The 25,000-nt window shown below is 33.5% G+C and overlaps 1 protein-coding gene across 1 annotated transcript in view; it reads right to left on the bottom strand.

Moving 5' to 3' along the window:
- LOC130244133 (pleckstrin homology domain-containing family G member 3) overlaps positions 1–25,000 on the bottom strand; it is a 130,390-nt gene that overhangs the window by 54,121 nt on the left and 51,269 nt on the right. Inside the window, exon 3 of the mRNA XM_056476416.1 lies at positions 6,342–6,700. Coding sequence (XP_056332391.1) covers positions 6,342–6,700 — 359 coding nt within the window. The remainder of the gene's footprint in view (positions 1–6,341; positions 6,701–25,000) is intronic.

The raw sequence follows: 25,000 nt of genomic DNA, 5'->3' as shown, positions 1-25,000 counted from the left end.
TCAGTTTTTACTGCAAAATGTTCACCGCATGCGCGGATTTAGGAGATTCACAGCACATTCAGGCAGAATGCATCTTTGCTCTTGAAACGCAGCGCCCAGGAACAGTTTAAAACTGTTGTCATGTCAACTTGCTGCAGTAAACAAAGCTGGCAATGTTTGCCCCGCCTTCGTGCTCTTCTTATTGGCCCACTGCTCTAGAACTGAACGTGAATGGATTGATTAAAATCAGCTGTCAATCACTCGATCAATGCATTCCGCCTTCAGATGACCAGAGCTACAACCGTGAAAATGTAAAGCGCTGAAGATGAGAATGAAAACACTGACAGATTTAGTTTTAGAAACCACCTAAAGCTACAAATAATGGCACATCTGATTACTGATCATGTGCTGAATGGTAATCCACCATCTACATTTTTTAAAAAGTGGATGAATGAATAAATGAATGAATGAATGAATGAATAAAAGACTTCTATTGGCTTCAAGTCCGCTCTGAAAATAACTAAAACGTTTACTGTAAAGTCTGTGTGAGGGAATTTTCAGATAATTGTTTGCCACATCTACACATTTTAGGCATGAGAGTTTCTGTTTAATCCTTCATTTAATCGCCAGACGCTGTCAGCTATATGTAAAATTTAACACCGCACACACGATCGCAAAAGGGCTTGCGCTGACTTAGATTAAAGTAATATTTGCAGGTCATAAAAAGAGCGGTATTGCTATTAAATGACGTATGCAAATAATAGGATACGTGTTAAAAGCATCTGTGCAATATCAGAAGCACCTGTGAGAATACAGCTCAGTTATCATTAACAGATTCATTGCACTCCTGTCACATTGCGGTCAGCTTCAAAATGGGAGGGATTTGGATCCAACTTTAACGTCAGGATATTTTTAAAAAAGGAGACTTATTGTGTTTAAATCCCTCCAATAAGACTGTGGACACACTATACCTTACACACAGTTCTGTCCAGACAGCTTCCAGAAGATGATTTTCATTACAGGTGTCCTTTAAACATTATTTTCAAAGCATTGCAAATATATTTTATATATATTGCATATATATATTTTCTAATGAGATGACAATGCATTATGGGAATCTACAAAAGACACACACAATGAAGAAGATATTAATGCATTGAAACGTGAAGTCTTGAAGTCTGAGAAGTCTGCACTGAAGGAATGTGACGGTGCAAACACATTCCTGCCAGAGGAGCGACACCTGAGAAAACCTACAAACCAGAGGAATTCTGGGTTTCCTGCAGACGCAGCACTTCACACTGACCCAGCTACACAAACAGCAAAGGCCAAAAGCTCACACACTCTTATTAGCGGTGCAGTTGATCATTCATTTGCTCAAGGGGAGTGTGTTATTCACAAAACAAAAGGACAATACCAATAATTTATGTGGTTTTTAACTATAACTAGACATTATTTTGCAGAGTTTTGTTGTTCTGATTTCTTTTAAAGGTGCACATGAAGTTCTACGTGTTTTTTTGTGTGTTAATGCAGCTTAGAGCGACACAAAATGCTTTAAACTTCAGTAACAACTACATAAATAATATATAAATAATAATATTTAAATACAAAACACAAAAACTCATTTGGAAAATATTGGAAAAAGAAAAAAATAATTCACAGGAGGGTGAATAATTCAGACTTCAACTATATATATCACACACAGCCCTAGTTTGTTGTTGTTGTTTTAAAGCAGGGCATTGTGGGTGATCTGCTAAAGTGTGAGGAACATGCGTGTGTCTGAGGCTGGTATCCTTACGGGAAATGTTTACGCTGTTGGTTGTAAAAGAGGATGAAGGAGTAAAGGTGTTCCTAAAGAGATCCCCCTATACAGACTTGCTTTCAGATGGTGTTGTCACAATTACTGGTTTCAAGGTAAACCACGGTAAATTCTGATGGTTAGTATTACCTTTTCAAATTTGTATTATCATTAAAACCAGTCGTTAAAACATTGGTTGGGTTTTTGTTCTATTCAGATTTTAAATATTGGTGGGAAACGTAAATGTCAGTTGGTTTTGTTTTATTCAGATTTTTAAATATTGGTGGGAAACATAATTGTCAGTTGGTTTTGTTTTATTCAGATTTTTAAATATTGGTGGGAAACGTAAATGTCAGTTGGTTTTGTTTTATTCAGATTTTTAAATATTGGTGGGAAACGTAATTGTCAGTTGGTTTTGTTTTATTCAGATTTTTAAATATTGGTGGGAAACGTAAATGTCAGTTGGTTTTGTTTTATTCAGATTTTTAATAATTGGTGGGAAACTTAAATGTCAGTTGGTTTTGTTTTATTCAGATTTTTAAATATTGGTGGGAAACGTAATTGTCAGTTGGTTTTGTTTTATTCAGATTTTTAAATATTGGTGGGAAACGTAATTGTCAGTTGGTTTTGTTTTATTCAGATTTTTAAATATTGGTGGGAAACGTAAATGTCAGTTGGTTTTGTTTTATTCAGATTTTTAATAATTGGTGGGAAACTTAAATGTCAGTTGGTTTTGTTTTATTCAGATTTTTAAATATTGGTGGGAAACGTAAATGTCAGTTGGTTTTGTTTTATTCAGATTTTTAAATATTGGTGGGAAACGTAATTGTCAGTTGGTTTTGTTTTATTCAGATTTTTAAATATTGGTGGGAAACGTAATTGTCAGTTGGTTTTGTTTTATTCAGATTTGGCAAAAATGGCAAAAATGCAATCTCAATAATTATTTTTCCATTTTGAATATATTTCGATATAAGATGTTAATGCTTAAAAATTTAAAAGAGTATCCCAACAATGACTGAAGCCACAAAAATTAGAGAGTCCATTAAATGTCATAACTTTTCTGCTGATAAATTTTTGGTGGCTGAAAATTCTGTACGTCTCTTATATCAGCACACTTTTAGATTCCCGTTGTTGCACATTTCTGCTGTGTGATTGGCTCTTAGATCACATATAGAGTAAAAAAGTCCAGAGCTTATTATTTTTTTTGACAAACTTTAATCACGATTCGACATATGGTTTATCGGTCCAGCCCTAGTAGGACATGTAAATGTCTGTTGGTTTTGTTCTATTAAGTATTGGTGGGAAATGCAAATATTGGTCAGTTTTATTCAATTAAGGTTTTAAATATTGGTGGGAAATGTAAATGTCAGAAAATATTGTTGAAAAATGTAAATGGAGGTTGATTTTGTTGTATTAAGATTTTAAACATTGGTGGGAAATGTAAATGTTGGTTTTATTTGTTATATTAGGATTTTATATATTGGAGGGAAATGTAAATGTTGGTTTTATTTGTTATATTAGGATTTTAAATATTGGAGGGAAATGTAAATGGCGGTTGGTTTTGTTCTATTAAGATTTTAAATCTTGGTGGGAAATGTAAATGTTGGTTTTACAGTATTTGTTCTATTAGGATTTTAAATATTGGTGGGAAATGTAAACGTTGGTTTTACAGTATTTGTTCTATTAGGATTTTAAATATTGGTGGGAAATGTAAACGTTGGTTTTACAGTATTTGTTCTATTAGGATTTTAAAAATTGGAGGGAAATGTAAATGTCAGTTGGTTTTGTTCTATTAAGATTTTAAATCTTGGTGGGAAATGTAAATGTTGGTTTTACAGTATTTGTTCTATTAGGATTTTAAATATTGGAGGGAAATGTAAATGGCCGTTGGTTTTGTTCTATTAAGACTTTAAATCTTGGTGGGAAATGTAAACGTTGGTTTTACAGTATTTGTTCTATTAGGACTTTAAATATTGGAGGGAAATGTAAATGTTTGTTGGTTTTGTTCTATTAGGATTTTAAATATTGGAGGGAAATGTAAATGTTTGTTGGTTTTGTTCTATTAGGATTTTAAATATTGGAGGGAAATGTAAATGTTGGTTTTGTTCTATTCTATTAAGATTTTAAATATCACTATAAGAAATGCAAGCATAGATTGGTTTTGTTAAATTAAAATTAAAAGATTAACCAGGAATGAAAATATCTTAGATTTGGTTCTTTTACATTTTTAAAATATTTGTCCATTTTTTTTAAATACTGGTTGGTTTTTAGTTTATATTTTGGTCCATTATGTTTTATCCCGAGACACGAAGGCATTTCTGCATCAACACACGCACTACAGTTTTACACACCATTCAGTGTTTCTTACCTCTATGATGCTGCTCAGATCCCTCTAATAAAAAAATAAGAATAGTAGTAATAACATCAATAATAATAATAATGTTGATGTGATGGAAATAATAATGAAGGCAATAATAATACTGATGTATTGTCAATATTAATACTGAGAGAGAAGAAAAAAAAGAAAAGAGAAACACATCTGTCCGGTCTTCTGTCCATTATCATGTCCTCTTTTTTTCTTCTTTCCTTCTCTTTTCCTTCCCCTTTTCATCCCCTCCCTCATCCTCTTTCCGGTTTACTATATGTACTTACTGTTGAGAGCAAAATTATTCACCCTCTAGAGAAATTTGTTTTCGGTTTCAATTGTTATGTTGTTAATACAACATACAACAAAAGTACAGCAGATCTATCATCACCAAATATACTCCCCTATACACACACACACCACAACCCATAGTGCCACAAGTGTACCGTGAATAAAATTAAACAAACTGAAAAAAACATAGAAGGTATTAGCTAAGAATTCTGTCCTCTTATACCCAAGTAAAAAATAAACAGGGTTTCTGCAGGATTCACAAAGTCAAATTTAAAACTTTATAAGACCACGAAGAATGAAATTTAAGACGGACAATTCTCGGCCACTTTATTAGGTACACCTTACTAGTACCGGGTTGGACCCCTTTTGCCTTCAGAACTGCCTTAATCCTTCATGGCAGAGATTCAACAAGGTACTGGAAATATTCCTTAGAGATTTGTCAGCTGCACATCCATAATGTGGATCTCCTATTCCACCACATCCCAAAGGTGCTCTATTGGATTGAGCTCTGGTGACTGTGGAGGCCATTTGAATACAGTGAACTCATTGTCATGTTCAAGAAACCAGTCTGAGATGATTCACACTTTATGACATGGTGCGTTATCCTGCTGGAAGTAGCCATCAGAAGATGGAGACACTGTGCTCATAAAGGGATGGACATGGTCAGCAACAATACTCAGGTAGGCTGTGGCGTTGACACCATGCTCAATCGGTACTAATGGACTTAAAGTGTGCCAAGAAAATATCTTTAAAACCATTACACCACCACCACCAGCCTGAACCGCTGATACAAGGCAGGATGGATCCATGCTTTCATGTTGTTGATGTCAAATTGTGACCCGACCATCTGAATGTGGCAGCAGAAATGGAGACTCATCAGACCAAGCAACGTTTCTCCAATCTTCTATTGTCCAGTTTTGGTGAGCCTGTGTGAATTGTAGCCTCAGTTTCCTGTTCTTAGCTGACAGGAGTGGCACCCGGTGTGGTCTTCTGCTGCTGTAGCCCATCCGCCTCAAGGTTGGATGTGTTGTGTGTTCAGAGATGCTCTTCTGCAGACCTCGGTTGTAACGAGTGCTTATTAGAGTTACTGTTGCCTTTCTATCAGCTGGAACCAGTCTGGCCATTCTTTCAGTTGCTGCCATGTGATTGGCTGATTAGAAATTTGCATTAATGAGCAGTTGAACAGGTGTACCTAATAAAGTGGCCAGTAAGTGTACTGTATTTAGGGCTATATGCTAAATTTATTTTTTAAAGGTCCAGCAAAGAAATGTACTTGCCTCATCAATAAGCCACATATTTTAAATCATTTATCAAAACAAGCAGACCCTAGTTTTATACAAATATTTTTCAACATAACCAAAAATACATCTTTAAAAACTAAATGCATGCACAACAGACCGTTATAATATTAGTTTTGAATATTGCTAAAAGTATATATTGCTGGTGGCAACACGGTGGCTCAGTGGTTAGCACTGTGGCCTTACAACAAGAAGGTCGCTGGTTTGATCCCCGGCTGGGTCAGTTGGCATTTCTGTGTGGAGTTTGCATGTTCTCCCTGTGTTGGTGTGGGTTTCCTCCGGGTGCTCCGGGTTTTCCCCAGTCCAAACACATGCGCTATAGGTGATCTGAATAAACTAAATTGGCCGTAGTGTATGAGTGAGAATCAGTGTGTATGGGTGTTTCCCAATACTAGGTTAAACAAATGCTGGATAAGTTGGCGGTTCATCTCGCTGTGCCGACCCCAGATTAATAAAGGGACTAAGCCGACAAGAAAATGAATGAATGAAGTTGGCGGTTCATTCCGCTGTGGCGACCCCTTATGAATAAAGGGACTAAGCTGAAGGAAAATGAATGAATGAATGTATTGTTGGTGTATACATTTCTTATCAAACAGCATCCAGTGTTTCTCACCTCCACGATGCTGCGCAGATCCATCACGTACATCCGCTCCGTCTCAATAATCTCCATCACGACTCGATCCACGTGTGTGAGCTGAGGATTCGGTGCCATCGTGACGCTGGCGAACGGAGAGCCCAAACCCAGCAGCTCTGGAGGCTCCAAGGATCCCTGTGGAGAGCTGGGCTCCAGGTGGAGGTGCACTCCTGCGGTCAGCGTTGTGGAGGAGTCACCGGTTCCTTCCACAGCGGATCCAGATGAGGAGACGGTGCTGAGCGGCCTGCCGTCTTCAGTGCTGGACAGAGATCCGCAGTCTGAAGCTCGAGGGTCTGGACTACCCACTGATGAACCGCTGGATAAGCGCTGGCATTCTGCTGCAGACAGACAAAACAACACAAGTGTTCACACATGTAGTACGTTTCCTTTGGGTCAGACCACAGTTTAAAATGATACATAATATACAAGAAAACTGTAAATAAGTCAATGAATAGATGAATATGAATGAATGAATGAATAAATGCATGAAAAAATGTACAAATGAATGAATCAACATAAAAGAAATGAATGAATAAATAAAACAAATAAATTAATAAATGAATGAAATGAACAATAAATGAACAATAAATGAACGAATAAATGAATGAAAAAAATGAATGAATGAATGAATGAATAAATGAATGGAAAAATTTATGAAAAACTGAACTAATTATTAAATGAATAAACAAATAAATGCATGAATAAATGAATGAATTAATTGATGAATGAAAGAACAAATAAATAAATGAATACATGAATAAATTAATGAATGGACAAATAAATAAATGAATTAATAAATAAATGAATGAAAAACACATGAATGAATGAATGAATAAATAAATAAATGAACAAACAAACAAATAAATTAATGAATTAATGAATGAAAAAATGAATAAATGAATGAATGAAAAATGAATGAAAAAAAATCAACGAATGAATGAATGAATGAATGAAATATTTAATTAATAAATAAATGCATAAATAAAACTGTGAGAATAAATAAATGAATAAATGGATGAATAAATGAAGAAAAAAACTAATGAATGAATAAACAACTGAATAAAAACATGAATGAATGAACAAATAAATTAATGAACAAACAAATAAATGAATGAATGAAAAAATAAATAAATCAATGGACGAATAAATGAATGAATGAATTAATTACTGAATGAACAAATAAAATAATGAATGGACGAATTAATGAATGAAAAAACAATTAATGAATAAATGAATGAATGAACAAATAAACGAATAAAAGAACAAACAAATGAATCAATGAATAAATAAATAAATGAATGAAAAGAATGAATGAATGAACAAATAAATGAATGAATGAAAAAAATAAACGAATGAATTAACAAATAAATGAATAAATAAATGAATGAATAAATAAATGAATGAACAAATAAATGAATAAATAAATGAATGAATAAATAAATGAATGAACGAATAAATTAATACATGAATTAATTAATAAATGACCGAATGAACAAAAAAAAGAATGGATGAATTAATGAATGAAAAAAACATAAACGAACGAACAAACGAACAAATTATAAAATAAATGAATGAATCAATCAATCAAGCGATGTGGTGGTGAAGTAAGTGCTGTCGCCTCACAGCAAGAAGGTCGCTGGTTCGAGCCTCGGCTGGGTGAGTTGACATTTCTGTGTGGAGTTTGCATGTTCTCCCCGTGTTGGTGTGGGTTTCCTCCGGGTGCTCCGGTTTACCCAACAAGTCAAAAGACATGTGGTATAGGTGAATTGGGTAAGCTAAAAATGGTTCATAGTGCATGTATGTGTGTGAATGAGTGTGTATGGGTGTTTCCCAGTGATGGGTTGCAGCTGGAAGGGCATCCACTGCGTAAAACATGTGCTGGATAAGTTGGCGGTTCAATCCGCTGTGGCGACCCCAGATTAACAAAGGGACTAACCCGAAAAGAAAATGAATGATGAATGAATGAATGAATGAATGAATGAATGAATGAAAAATTAAATTAATGAATGAAAAAACTGAATGAACAAATAAATTAATAAAGAAATAAATTAATGAAAAAAATTAACAAATGAATGAATGAATGAACGAGTGAATAAATAAGAGAAACAAAAGAAAGTAATAATAAAACAAAACAAAAGTATATGCTTAAATAACCTGCAAAGATTTGTTCCCCTAAAACTGCATTTACAAAATAAAACAGCCTCTTATCTAAGGCCTAAAGACATGATTAAAGCATCCCTGAAAGAAGAGCAGCAGTAAATATTAGCATAATCCCATATCATATCATCTTTAACACCATATCAGCTTCATCGGCTGTCTTCATGGAAACTGACAAAAGCAGAGAACATCAGTCCTACAATCCTGGGAAACTGTCATTGCACACTCGCTGATAATGCAGACATACGGATGCGCTCATGCCAAACCTTTCCTGACAGTCTCGTTCTTTCCACTCGACTCCTGAGAAACTCTGGGCTTGTAGATTCACGATAAAACTGAGCTCATTTTATGATCCTTCCTGAATCTATGATGACTGGTGAAATCCAAACACAAGCCTCCACACGGGAAACACAATCAAATCCTGTAAATCCATCAGCGATTCATGATTCATCGATGACATCAGGAACACCGGAAAACATTTATATACTGTGTGTACAGATGAAGTCCTCCTGTAAATTCCCAAATGATGTTGAACAGATTCAGGAATTTTTCACAGTATTTCCTCTAATATTTGTTCTTCTGGAGAAAGTCTTATTTGATTCATTTCAGCTAGAATAAAAGCAGTTTTTAATTGTTTTAAAGCCATTGTAAGGTCAATATTATTAGCCCTTTAAGCAATATTAGTTTTGGATTGTCTCCAGAACAAACCACTGTTATACAATGACTTGCCTAATTACCCTAACTTTACCCTAATTAACCTAGTTAAGCCTTTAAATACTAGTATCTTGAAGAATTTCTAGTCTAATATTATGTGCTGTCATCATGGCAAAGAGAAAAATATAAAAATGAATGAATGAATGAATGCATGAATGAATGAAAAAAATTCGGATTGAATAAATGAAAAATGGGTGACGCAGTGGTAGTGTCGCCTCACAGCAAGAAGGTCGCTGGTTCGAGTCTAGGCTCGGTAAGTTGGTGTTTCTGTGTGGAGTTTGTGGGTTTTCTCTGGGTGCTCCGGTTTCCCCCACAGTCCAAACACATGCGCTATAGGTGAATTGGGTAAGCTAAATTGTCTGTAGAGTACAGTATGAGTGTGAGTGAGTGTGTATGGATGTTTCCCAGAGATGGGTTGCAGCTGGAAGGCCATCCGCTGCGTAAAACATATGCTGGATAAGTTGGCAGTTCATTCCGCTGTGGCGACCCCAGATTAATAAAGGGACTAAGCCGAAAGGAAAATGAATGAATTGATAAATGAGTGAATGAACAAACAAATTAACGAATGAATAAATGAAAGAATCAATTAAATATAAAATAATGAATGAACAAATAAGATAAATTAATAAATGAACAATGAAATGCATGAACAAATGAATGAAAAAATAGATAAATGAAAAAAATGAATTAATTGATGAATGAATTAATGAACAAATAAATTAATGAATAAACAAATTAATATAAATGAATGAATGAAAAATGAATAAATGCATGAGTAAATGAATAAAAATTATTCAATAAAACAATTTAATAAATGAATGATCAAATAAAATGCATAAAAAATTATGAAAAAAATGAATGAATGAAAAAATTAGTGAATGAACAAATGAATGAATGAATGAAATAGTAAATAAATAATTAAATGAATGAACAAATAAAATAAATTAATTAATAAACTAAAGAAAAAAAAAACGAATGAATAAACAAATGCATGAATAAAAGAATGGATGAAAATAAAATGAATGAATGAATTAATGAACAAACCATTATATACAGTGACTTGCCTAATTACCCTAACTTTAACTTAATTAACCTAATTAGGCCTTTAAACATCACTTTAAGCTGTATAGAAGTGTCTTGAAGAATATCTAGTCTAATATTATTTACTGTCATCATGGCAAAGATAAAATAAATCAGTTATTAGAGATGAGTTATTAAAACTATTATGATTAGAAACGTGCTGAAAAAAAAATCAACAGAAATTTCTCTGTTAAACAGAAATTTGGGGAAAAATTAAACAGGGGGGCTAATAATTCTGACTTCAACTGTACATAAGATTAGTAAGCACCAACGACAAAAATGGAACTAGTTTAATAAAAAACCGAAGATCACAGAGCAGAAAAGTTCATATGTTAGGGAAAAATATTACATTAAAAATGTTAATAAACAGGAAAAATCAAGATAAACATATAAAAATATTACATTAGGTTAAAAAATGAATTAAAAAGCATTTTCTTACTATTTCTAAAGGCATTGAGTGACCAAATTCTTATTTTGATGGATGCAACTGTTTTGCTTAAAAGCACCAACAATTCATTCATTCATTCATTTTCCATCTGCTTAGTCCATTGTTCATCAGGGGTCACCACAGTGGAATGAACCGCCAACCATTCCAGCATATGTTTTACACAGCGGATGCCCTTCTAGCTGCAACCACATTACTGGGAAACATCTATACACACTCATTCACACACACACACACACACACACACACACACACACACACACACACACACACACACCCATACACTACGGCCAACTTAGTTAATCAATTCCCCTATAGCGCATGTGTTTGGACTGTGGGGGAAACCGGAGCACCTGGAGGAAACCCACACCAACACGGGGAGAACATGCAAACTCCACACATAAATACCAACTGACCAGGCCGGGACTCCAACCAGCGACCTTCTTGCTGTGAGGTGATCATGCTAACCACTGAGCCACCGTGTCGCCAAGTACCAACAATACATTGCCTATATTCACTAAGAAAGGGAGTTAAAACAGCGTGTCTCATTTCTGCTGAGCCCTGTATATGAAGCAGGTCCGTGTTGAAATCTTCTGGTGTGTGTTTGGTTTAGTAAGTGTGAGTTTTCATTTCCTTCCTGTAACAGTGTTTAGTAATAAGTCTTTAGTAATAACGTTCTGATGAAGACACTCCTGATGAGACTCATCTGAGGACAAACACACAACACCTCTCACTTTCAGAAATCTCTCATAGTGTCTCCATTCACCTACTTAAGCCTGGTTTATAGTTCTGCGTTGAGTGATTGTTGTGACCCGCGGCGCCTGCCTGTAGCTGTGCATTTATACTTCTGCGCACTGTTTGTGTTGCTCTGCAATAACACTTCTGAAACACAATTCAATTCCCCTTTATTTGTATAGCGCTTATACAATGTAGATTGTGTCAAAGCAGCTTCACATAAAAGGTCACAGTAAATAGGAACAGTGTAGTTCAGTTTGTAGTGTTTAAGTTCAGTTCAGTTCAGCTCAGTTCAGTGTGGTTTAATAATCACTACTGAGAGTCCAAACACTGAAGAGTAAATCCAACGATGCGCAGCTCTACAGATCCTGAACCATGCAAGCCAGTGGCGACAGCGGAGAGGGGAAAAAAACTTCACTAAATGGCGGAATTGAAGAAAAAAAACCTTGAGAGAAACCAGGCTCAGTTGGGCACGACCATTTTAATTTCTCCGCTGGCCAAACGTCTTGTGCAGAGCTGCAGTCTCAGCTGCGGAGGCTGGAAGCTGGCCTCAGCGAAGACTCGTCTGTCTCTGGAGCGTCACAGGAATCAGTCTCATGTTCTCCACTCCTCCATGACCACCACAGTAGCTGCTCAGGATACGGCCTGGTCCAGGATTATGGAAACCTTGGGATCATCTCGTCGTTGGTCTTGGATCGAATCAGTGACTCTGCATAGTCTGAGGGCCTCGGGAAGAGTATCCCCAGGTGGAAATGGAGAACTAGCTGGCAGTAGGTGTTTATGTTCCTCTGCGTCGAGGTTATTTGCTGGTGTTTTGTTTTTTCTGAACGCTACCTTAATATACAAGTGGCTAAAACTCGCTTATTCAGAGGCGGGAAGCAGCAGACATGCAACAACTTTAATCATAAGGTGAACACAAAACATCTGGAGCTCCTTTACAGACTCCACAAACACTCCATCGGGTTTGCGGCTCTCAGCACCGCCCACGCTCATCACCTGTACCAAGCCGACCAATCACAGAGCTTGAGCTGTGTAGTTGCGATGTTACATTTTTTGAGAGGTGCACGTCAGCGTCTGCCACAGAGTGGGCTATGCGACCAGCAACGGCTGCATCGGAGCTCACATGTACACTCGATGCAGAATTATAAATCAGCCTTCATTAAGAAGAGGCAAAAGGTGTAAAGCATTAACCCTTTAGATCGGCCTGTGCTTAACAGTTTCTGTCTTTAATATGGAGTTCAGTGGAGTAAAACAGCAGATTATAGTGTGTGTGCAGAAATATACTCACTGTGTTTACTGTGTACTGAGAACTGAGGAGCTTATTCTGATTTTCTCTGACATATCAAGGTAAGCACACAAAGGTCTCTCTTACACACACACACTGCATATACAGTTGAATCCAGAAGTTAACATACACACTAAAGAAAGGAGCATAACCATTTAAAGAAATGTCTGCTGGTAAATCATACTAAACGTTTACTATTGTAGGTCCGTTAAGATTAGCTAAATCATTTACATTTGCTAAATGCCAGAATAATGAGAGAATTTTTTTATGAATTTCTACACAATAAAAGTTTACCCACATTTCCTTGGTACTTTTAGCTTTGCTTTTAAACTGTATAACTTTGGTCAGATGTTTTGGGTCTCCTTCCACAAGCTTCTCACAATAGTTTGCAGGAATTTTGGCCCATTCCTCCTGACAGAATGGGTGTAACTGAGTCAGATTTGTAGGTTGTCTTGCTCACACAAGCACTTTCAACTCCGCCCACAAATTCTCTATAGGATTGAGGTCAGGGCTTTGTGATGGCCACTCCAAAGCATTCCCTCTGTTGTCCTTAAAGCACATTTTCACTAATTTGGCACATGGTCGCCCACTGAAGCTAAGCAGGGCTGCGCCCGGTCAGTATCTGGATGGAAGATGGAACATGCGAAAGCTAGGTTGCTGCCGGAAGGGGTGTTAGTGAGGCCAGCAGGGGGCACCCAACCTGCGGTCTGTGTGGGTCCTAATGCCCCAGTATAGTGACGGGGACTCTATACTGCTCAGTGAGCGCCGTCTTTTGGATGAGACGTTAAACCCAGGTCCTGACTCTCTGTGGTCAACTCTGTGATGTCTTTCATAAAGAGTAGGGGTTTGACCCCGTCATCCTAGCCAAATCTGCCCACTGGCCTCTGTCAATCATGGCCTCATAATCATCCCCATATGATAATTGGCTTCATCACGCTGTCTCCTCTACACCAATCAGCTGATGTGTGGTGTGCGGTCTGGCGCAAAAATGGCTGCTGTCGCGTCATCCAGGTGGATGCTGCACACTGGTGGTGGATGAGGAGATCCCCCCCTATGTGTAAAGCGCTTTGAGTGCCCAGAAAAGCGCTATATAAATGTAAGGAATTATTATTATTATTATTATTATTGACACCTTACAGATGTTGATATACCTTTAGCGTTGCACACACTTTGTAACATTTTATTTATTGAGTTGAGTGTTTCTTTAACACTGATGTTTATTTTATTATAAAGAGATCAGATATTTTGTTTAAATCTTTCTGACTATTAAAACTATTTGCCTTAGTAGTGTTGGTAAATGAAAATAAAGTGGTTTAAAAAAAAATAATATACCTAAATGTATTGTTAAAAATATTCAATAATTGATCAATAATAAATGATATCGTGCTAATTTTTTATACTACAAGCGAACCGTGCCTGAGCCCAACTGAACCACGCTCTGGAACACCACTTCCAACAGGACGAGGGCCGCCCAACCCAACCGCGACTGGGCCTGATTCAGAGCACTCACACTTGTCAAACAAACCGGGAAATGGGGGTAAATGGGGATTGTTTGAGCATGGTTTGGATAGCCTAGTGTAAGTAACACCCTGAAGAGCTGAATCAGACTCCCTGGAACAGAATACTCGGGAAACGACACAATGGATCTTCAGATGAGCTTTAGTTTCTCATACGCTGGAGGACAGATGAAGAAATTTACGACGCACCTGCAATAAAGCTGCTTTGTTATGAATTTAAAGCCACTGAAAGCCAATAAAAAACAAGGTGCAGTAGATCAGCTCTCCGTCATCACTGTCAGTTCTGCAGACAACGCCTGGAAAAGCTTCTTTACTGATTCTGTGAATCTTATTTTTCCAAAATAAAATAAACCCTTTCTTTCTTACATATGATACGAGTTACTTGATCTGCAAAATAAATAAATAAATAAATAAATAAATAAATAAATGACTCCATCATTAACTTCATTAAATTGGCTGCCATAAGATCAAGGATCATTTAAAAGATTCTAATATTTGTTTTTAAAGCCTGGGATAATGGTGCTAAACAAACAAACAAACAAACAAACAAACAAACAAACAAACAAACAAACTTTCAAACACACGAACACAAACAAACACGCAAACAAAATACCACTTTAATTTGAACAAACACACACACACACACACACACACACACACACACACACACACACACACACACACACACACACACACACACACACACACACACAAACACAAACAAACAAAATACCACTTTAATTTGAACAAACACACACACACACACACACACACAAACGAACAAACACAAACAAACAAAATACCACTTTAATTTGAACAAACACACACACACACACACACACACACACACACAAACGAACAAACAAAATACCACTTTAATTTGAACAAACAAACAAACACACACACACACACACACACACGCACACACACACACACACACACACACACACACACACACAAACAAAATACCACTTTAATTTGAACAAACACACACACACACACACAAACGAACAAACACAAACAAACAAAATACCACTTTAATTTAAACAAACACACACACACACACACACACACACACACACACAAACGAACAAACAAAATACCACTTTAATTTGAACAAACAAACAAACACACACACACACACACACACACGCACACACACACACACACACACACACACACACAAACAAAATACCACTTTAATTTGAACAAACACACACACACACACACACACACAAACGAACAAACACAAACAAACAAAATACCACTTTAATTTAAACAAACACACACACACACACACAAATGAACAAAATACATATTTAAAATTGAAGAAACAAACAAACACACAGACACACACAGATACTCACACACACACAAGAGCTACGGCCACTCACTTCCGCTGTGTATTATTTTCTAATAATTCTGATGGCTTCTCCCAGCAGGATAACGCACCATGTCATAAACCATGTCATGAATCATCTCAGACTGGTTTCTTGAACATGACAATGAGTTCACTGTACTCAAACGGCCTCCACAGTCACCAGAGCTCAATCCAATAGAGCACCTTTGGGATGTGGTGGAACGGGAGATTGGCATCATGGATGTGCAGCGGACAAATCTGCAGCAACTGCGTGATGCTATCATGTCAATATGGAGCAAAATCTCTGAGGAATATTTCCAGTAGCTTGTTGAATCTATGACATGGAGGATTAAGGCAGTTCTGAAGGCTAAAGAGGTCCAACCTATTACTAGTGAGGTGTACCTAATAAAGTGGCCAGTGAGTGTAAATACATCAGTAAAACAAACATGTTGCTCTGAATCTTTTGCACAGTACTGTATATTATGAGAGTTTACGCTTAAGACAAAAAAAATCCATCACCAGCAGTTTTTTTCCACAAAAATGTAATTAATTTCTCATTGTAATTCTAATGTAATTAATTTCTCATTGTAATTCTAATGTCATTAATTTCTCATTGTAATTCTAATGTAATTAATTTCTCAGGATTGTTTCTTCGTTACTTCTGCTTAAAGGTTTCTGCTAAATGCATAGATGTGAATGTAATGATTAAATGAACATTGCTTCAGGCACTGACAGGAAAAACACACACACACACACCTGACAATCTTCATCTGAAGCGCGGCGTCCTCAAACACATCTCTCTTTATGTGGAAATAAATGACGTACGGATGACAAACACTGAACAACACCTGCTCAGACCGGCTCAATCATGACTCAGTCTGATCTACAGGAATCTACAGTCGGCACTGATGGAGGATCAAGCAGAAAACTGAGGTAAAACACTGTCAATCTTTGAGGTAAAGCACTGTAAACTCCAATACAACACACTGCAAATCCCAACGGCAGATTTAGCCTCAATATAGCAGCAAATATTACACAGCAGAAGAAGAAATAATTCAACCCTAAAGTAAACAATCCACACGTTCTCTTCCTTTCTCTCAATCCCTTCTTTCTTTGTCTCTCTGCATACAATGACGTATAGCTGTTTCACTGTACTTCAGGACGCATTAACGCCGCTCTGTAGGTCTATTAAAGACATTCAGAAATATTCCTAGCCAATCTAATAAATGCTGGAGATGTACTCGTTACATACGCTATAAAGTATAATTATGGAAACTGTTCGACATAACTGAAATAATACTGATCTCACCACATTTGTTATTGAAATAACACCACAGGTAGTTTGTAGATCTGTGTAAAAGGCCTGCCACCACAGCTGGAAAATATAAGAGGAAACACTGAGGCACATGTATTGCTTTTCTTATTGTTCTCTCTTCTTTCCTTCTTTCTCTCAATCAATCTTTTCTTTCTTTTTATATTTTCTTCTTTCTCTCAATATTTCTTTTCATCTTGCCCTCATTCTTTCTTTCCTTCTTTCTTTAATTTTCTCATTCTTTCTTTCTTTCCTTCTTTCTTTAATTTTCTCATTCTTTCTTTCTTTTCCTTCTTTCTATCAGTCTTCTTGTCCATTTTTCATCTTTCTTTCTCTCTTTGTTTTCTTATTTCCATCTTTCATTCTCTCTTTCCATCTGTCTTTAATCTTTGTATTTTTTTTCTTGTTGTTCTCTTTCTCTTTTCCTTCCTCTTTTCTTCTTTTTTCCCTTCTTCCGTCTCTAAATTAGTTTTAAAAAGAAAACAGGAAAATTGTGTGCACATAAAGAAATAACGAAACCTTTTTGTAAAAGAAAATCATCACTCTTTCATTCTCTCTCTATCCTCCCGTTTATTTTTATTTCTTCCCTTTCTTTCTTTCTTACTTTCTTTCTTTCTTTCTTTTCATCCTTTCTTACTTTCTTTCTTTCTTTTCATCCTTTCTTACTTTCTTTCTTTTCATCCTTTCTTACTTTTTCCACACTTTCTTCCACATGTATTTCTTTTCTTATTGTTCTCTCTTTTTTCCTTCTATCAATCCTTTCTTTTCTGCTTTCTCTCATTCAATTCTTTTTTCTTTTTATCTTTTCTTCTATCTCTCAATCTTTCTTGCCCTCATTTTTTTCTTCTTTCATTTTCTCAATCAATCCTTTCTTTCTTTCTTACTTTCAATCCTTTCTTTTTTCTTTATTCTTTCTTTCACTCAGTCTTCTTGTCCTTTTTCTCAATTATTCCTTCCTTTCTTTCTTTCCCTCTTTTCATCTTTATTTCTTTCCATTTTACAATCTTTTCTTCATTCCATCTTTCATTTCATCTTTCCCTTTCTTTTCTCTCTTTCCATCTGTCTTTAATCTTTGTGTTTTTTTCTTGTTGTTCTCTTTCTCTTTTCCTTCCTTTTCTTCTTTTCTTTCCCTCGCTTTTCGCTTCTTCCTTCACTAAATTAGTTTAAAAAAGAAAACTGGAAAATTGTGTGCACATAAAGAAATAACGAAACCTTTTTGTAAACAAATCATTCTTGCTCTTTCATTCTTTCTTTCCTTCCTCGCCATTATTTTTCTTTCTTTCTTTCTTTCTTTCTTTCTTTCTTTCTTTCTTTCTTTTTCTTTTTTTCTTTCTTTCCTTCTCTTTCATTCTTTCCTTTGCTTTCCTTTTCTTTCTTTCTTCTTTTTCTTTCTTTCTTTCTTCCTTTTTCTTTCTTTCGTTCTTTCTTTCTTTCTCTCTTTCTTTCTTCCTTTCTTTCTTTTTCTTTCTTGCTTTCTTTTTCTTTCTTTCTTTCTTTTTCTTTCTTTCCTTCCTTCTTTTTCTTTCTTTCTTCCTTTTTCTTTCTTTCTTTTCTTTTTTCTTTTTTTCTTTCTTTCCTTCTCTTTCCTTCTTTTTCTATCTTTCTTTCTTTCCTTCTCTTTCTTTCTTTCCTTTGCTTTCCTTCTCTTTCTTTCTTTCTTTTTCTTTTTTTCTTTCTTTCCTTCTTTTTCTTTCTTTCTTCCTTTTTCTTTCTTTCGTTCTTTCTTTCCTTCTCTTTCTTTCTTTCCTTTTCTTTCTCTCTTTCTTTCTTTCTTTTTCTTTCTTGCTTTCTTTCTTTTTCTTTCTTTCCTTCCTTGTTTTTCTTTCTTTCTTCCTTCCTTTCTTTTTCTTTCTTTCTTCCTTTTTCTTTCTTTCTTTTCTTCTTTTTCTTTCTTTCTTTCCTTCTTTCTTTCTTCCTTTTTCTTTCTTTCTTTCTTTCTTTTCTTCTTTTTCTTTCTTTTCTTCTTTTTCTTTCTTTCTTTCTTTCTTTCTTTCTTTCTTTCTTCCTTTTTCTTTCTTTCTTTCTTCCTTTTTCTTTCTTTCTTTTCTTCTTTTTCTTTCTTTCTTTCCTTCTTTCTTTCTTCCTTTTTCTTTCTTTCTTTCTTTTCTTCTTTTTCTTTCTTTTCTTCTTTTTCTTTCTTCCTTTTTCTTTCTTTCTTTCTTTTCTTCTTTTTCTTTCTTTCTTTCTTTCTTTTTCTTTTTTCCTTCTTTTTCTTTCTTTCCTTCTCTTTCTTTCTTTCTTTCTTTCTTTCTTTCTTTCTTTCTTTTTCTATCTTCTTTCCTTCTTTTTCTTTCTTTCTTTCCTTCTTTTTCTATCTTTCTTTCTTTCTTTCTTTCTTTCTTTTTCTTTCTTTCTTTCTTTCTTTCTTTTTCTATCTTTCTTTCTTTCTTTCTTTCTTTCTTTCTTTCTTTCTTTCTTTCTTTCTTTCTTTCTTTCTTTCTTTCTTTCTTTGTTATAAAATTAAACCCCCCCAAAAAATAAGCAACACGGTACCGAGCAAACTCGACAGACTGATGATTTCAGCCCAATCCCTTATCAGTGAACAAGTGCACACAGCCTAAACCAGACTTAAAAACCTGCATTAACCCACATACCTTCATGTCTGCTGTGAGAGTCCAGCAGAAACACAAACAATGATTAACTCAGTCAAGGTGAGTGTAGTATTTGACAACACCACACACACACACACACACACACAGAAACTCATTACTGATCTGCTCACGGTAACCTGCGCTCTCTGTCTGCATTTGCAGCTACTTCTGGGAACTGAACGTCTGTGCAGGAATTACTGGAATTCCAGGCATATTCGAGAGACGGTTGATTTTCATAGTCTGAATTCCTCAATCCTTAAAAATACAGACTGTACGAGATGTAAGAAAACACACACACACACACACACACACACACACACACACACACACACACACACACACACACACACACACACACACACACACACACACACACACACACTTCCATTTACACTAGCAGCTATTAAAATATAAATAAACATTTAATTATGTAATTCAGTTCAAAAGTAGAGACAACATAGTGGCTCTGTGGTGTCACCTTACAGCAAGAAGGTCGCTGGTTCGAGTCCCGGCTGGGTCAGTTGGCATTTTTGTGTGGAGTTTGCATGTTCTCCCCGTGTTGGTGTGGGTTTCCTCCGGGTGCTCCGGTTTCCCCCACAGTCCAAACACATGCGCTATAGGGGAACTGATTAATTAAATTGGCCGTAGTGTATGAGTGTGTGTGCGAATGAGAGTGTATGGGTGTTTCCCAGTACTAGGTTGCAGCTGGAAGGATTTCCGCTGTGTAAAACATCTGCTGGAATAGTTGGTGGATCATTTCGCTGTGGCGACCCCTTATGAATAAAGCGACTACGCCAAAGGAAAATGAATGACTGCTTATTTACTGATACTGTTACAGTGTATGTGTCTATCTGTCGACAGGTAGATGGATAGATGGATGGATAAATACACATATGAACACTAAAATTAAATGCTTCTTAATTGGATGAAAGATAAAATATGATGGTAATTTTCATGATAACCAGATTAGTGCATTAAATGATGCTAAAATAAGCACAATTAATTTTAAAACATCCATGTATACTGACATTAAAAAACAAAAAACTATTAAAAATAAATCATGTGACATTAAAAGCTGGAGTAATGCAACAAATTCAGTTTTAGATCACAAGAATAAAATATATTTTACTATATCCCCACACATAAAACAGCTTTAATAATGAACTTTAATAATATAGCACTATTTTATATTAATAATTGATTTAAAAAAGCAAAAATGGCTTCAAAAATAGACTTTGTGACGATCCTAAACATTTAAACATTAGTATACAACTTATTTTAACAACACAACGCAATTAAAGCAATTACAATATTAAACTTTAATATAATATAAACTTAAATAAAATATTAAAAATATTTAGTGCATTAAATGTTGCTAAAATTCACTATAATTTAAAATAAATAAAACAAAAACTACTAAAAGTAAAAACATTTTTGATCAATATAACTGCAATGCGATGCTAAGCTTAATTAAATATTATAGAAACTTAAATATGATATTAAATATTTTAAAATTAGATTAGTGCATTAAATCATGCTAAAATCCCTACAATTAAATAATAACTAAATACAAAATACTAGAAAAAGATTATGGTAATGCTAAAGAAGTGAAAATTCAGTCCCGCATCAAAATAATAATATATATTTTACTGTACTCACACACAAAAACAGCTCATCTAAATTGATTTTATTATTTATTAAATAATTGATTATAAAAAAGCAGAAATGGCTTTAAAAATAAACACTGTGAGCAATCCCAAACATTTAAACATCAGCATATAATGCTTTGAACAATATAACTGTAATGTAATTACAATAATGAACTTAAATATTAGAAACAAATATAATATTAAATATTTTTAATCATCAGATTAGTCCATTATCAGTTGATAAATCACTACAATAAATAAATAACTCAATAAATAAATTAATTAATAAATAAACTAAATATCAAACATTATGTTAACGCTGGAGTAATGATGTGAAAATTCAGTCCTGCACTGAAAAAAGGTGTTGCATGCAAAACTGTTGTAAACTATTTATTTGTGTTGAATTTAAACAAAAAAACTAAATTTAACAATGTTCAACTTAATTTGTTTGTTTAAATTCAACACAAATAAATTGTTTACAACCACTTAACGTAAAAAATTGAGTAAATCCAAGGAATCATCTTTGAATAATTTTTTTCGGTGTGCATCACAATAATAAATGATATTTTACTATATCCCCACACAGAAAACAACTTTAATAATGAACTTTAATAATATAGCACTATTTTATATTAATAATTGATTCAAAAAAGCAAAAATGGCTTCAAAAATAGACTTTGTGACGATCCCAAACATTTAAACATTAGTATGCAGTTTATTTTAACAACACAACGCAATTAAAACAATTACAATACTAAACTTTAATATAATATAAACTTAAATAAAACATTAAACATTAAAAATAAGGAATCGTGAAATTAGATTTAGCTGAAATCACTATAATTAAAAAATAAATAAATATAAAAATACTAAAAGTAAAAACATTTTTGATCAATAACTTTAATGCAATATTAAGCTTAATTAAATATTATACAAACTTAAATATAATATTCAATATTTTAAAATTAGATTAGTGCATTAAATCATGCTAAAATCACTACAATTAAATAATAACTAAATACAAAATACTAGAAAAAAAATATGATAATGCTAAAGTAATGATGGTGAAAATTCAGCCCTGCATCACAATAATAATATATATTTTACTGTATAAAACAACAAAAAATTTGATAAAATAAAACAGCAGCAAATAAAATAAAATAAAACAAAAAAATAAAACAAAATAAAACAACAAAAATAAAATAAAATAAAACAACAAAAATAAAATAAAATAAAACAAAAAAAATAAAACAAAATAAAACAACAAAAATAAAACAAAATAAAACAACAAAAATAAAATAAAATAAAACAACAAAAATAAAATAAAATAAAACAACAAAAATAAAATAAAATAAAACAACAAAAATAAAATAAAATAAAACAAAAAAAATAAAATAAAATAAAACAAAAAAAATAAAACAAAATAAAACAACAAAAATAAAATAAAATAAAACAACAAAAATAAAATAAAATAAAACAACAAAAATAAAATAAAATAAAATAAAACAACAAAAATAAAATAAAATAAAACAAAAAATAAAATAAAATAAAACAACAAAAATAAAATAAAATAAAATAAAACAACAAAAATAAAATAAAATAAAATAAAACAAAAAAATAAAATAAAATAAAACAACAAAAATAAAATAAAATAAAAAATAAAATAAAACAACAAAAATAAAATAAAACAAAAAATAAAATAAAATAAAACAACAAAAATAAAATAAAATAAACAACAAATACAAAACTAAATAAAACAACAAAAATTCAATAAAATATATAATATATAATATATAATATAAATATAATATAATATAAAATATATAATATAAATAAAATATTAAATATTAAATATTTTAAAATTAGATTAGTGCATTAAATCATGCTAAAATCACTACAATTAAATAAGAACTAAATACAAAATACTAGAAAAAGATTATGGTAATGCTAAAGAAGTGAAAATTCAGTCCCGCATCAAAATAATAATATATATTTTACTGTATACTCACACAGAAAACAGCTATTATATCACTATTTTACATTATTACAATCAAACAAAAAAGCAGAAGAGGCTTCAAAAAACAAACAATCGGACAAATCCCACACACTCAAACATGTATAGTAATCATCATTTTCTGAGCGATCAGCGGCACAGTGAAGTAATGATCTCTCTGATTGATTAATGATCTCTGTGGAACAAAACATGATGTTTTCCTCCAGGAAGTTACAATCAGACACTAAATGCAAATGTCAGACTTTCTCCATCACATCATTAGTAAAACCACCATCCAAACACACACACACACACACACACACACACACACACACACACACACACACACGTCTGACGTAAAGCAGAGATCTGATCAACATCATAGTTTCACTCATGCAAATGACAGAACAACAGTCTAACAGTTACACAACATGCGGCTCTAAAACTGAGCAATATCAAGCTGTGCATCAAAGCTTCAATGGAATTAAACACACAGTAAAGATCCATCTACAGCTCACATATAACGTGTAACTAATGTTAAAATAACAGTAAAAATTAACTAATTAAATGTTTTTAATTGTGACTTGAGATTTAATATAAATAATATTTACATTCGATCATTCAATTTCTTTTCAGCTTAGCACCTTTATTCATCAGGGGTCGCCACAGCGGAATGAACCGCCAACTTATCCCAACACTGGGAAACACCCATACACGCTTGCATTCACACTCATACACTACGGCCAATTTAGTTAATCAATTCCCCTATAGCACATGTGTTTGGATTGTGGGGAAAACCGGAGCACCCAGAGGAAACCCACACCAACACGGGGAGAACATGCAAACTCCACACAGAAATGCCAACTGAATAAGCCGGAACTCGAACCAGCGACCTTCTTGCTGTGAGGCGATCCCAAGCTCAAACTATCCAAAAATGATCAATTAATATCAATAATATCAATGATCAAATAATAATAACTATAATTAATTATTCAAATTAAATTATGATAAATATAAAAAGAGTTTATGATAACGAAAACTTTTATAATATATTTTAAAACACAAGAACAAATTTAAAAACAATATATCATAAAATGAACTCTAAAAGATAATTAAAATAAAAATAAACCTTAATGTATTTAATGTATTAAAATAAGGTATTTTAAATATATATTTACACTAATTAGTTGATTTATTTATTATTTTATTGATAATATTTAATAAGTAAATCAATAAAAATAAACGAATGCATAACAAATTATTAACAAACAATTAAATTATTATTTTAGTGGAACAACCAAATTAAACAAAATAAACTAAATATTTCCTAAATGATGTTGAACAGATTCAGGAAATTTTCACAGTATGTCTGATAATATTTATTCTTCTGGAGAAAGTCTTATTTGTTTTATTTCGGCTAGAATAAAAGTAGTTTAAATTTTTTTAAAAGCATTTTAACCTAATTACCCTAGTGAAGCCTTTAAATGTCACTGTAAGCTGTATAGAAGTGTCTTGAAGAATATCTAGTCTAATATTATTTACTGTCATCATGACAAAGATAAAATAAATCATGAGTTATTAAAACTATTATGATTAGAAATGACTGACTTCAACTTTATTTATACATGTGTGTGTGTGTGTGTGTGTGTGTGTGTGTGTGTGTGTGTGTGTGTGTGTGTGTGTACGCACGCGCGAGTGTGTGTACATGTATTAAAATAAAACAATAATACAAAATAATACAAACAGAAATATTTAAAAAAATAAAATAATATAAGACTAAATAAAACAAAAAAGCAAAAT

This window comes from Danio aesculapii, chromosome 17 (assembly GCF_903798145.1).
Source record: "Danio aesculapii chromosome 17, fDanAes4.1, whole genome shotgun sequence".
Lineage (NCBI taxonomy): Eukaryota > Metazoa > Chordata > Actinopteri > Cypriniformes > Danionidae > Danio > Danio aesculapii.
The sequence above is the reverse complement of the archived record's forward strand: the minus strand, read 5'-3'. Positions and strand labels throughout refer to the sequence as shown.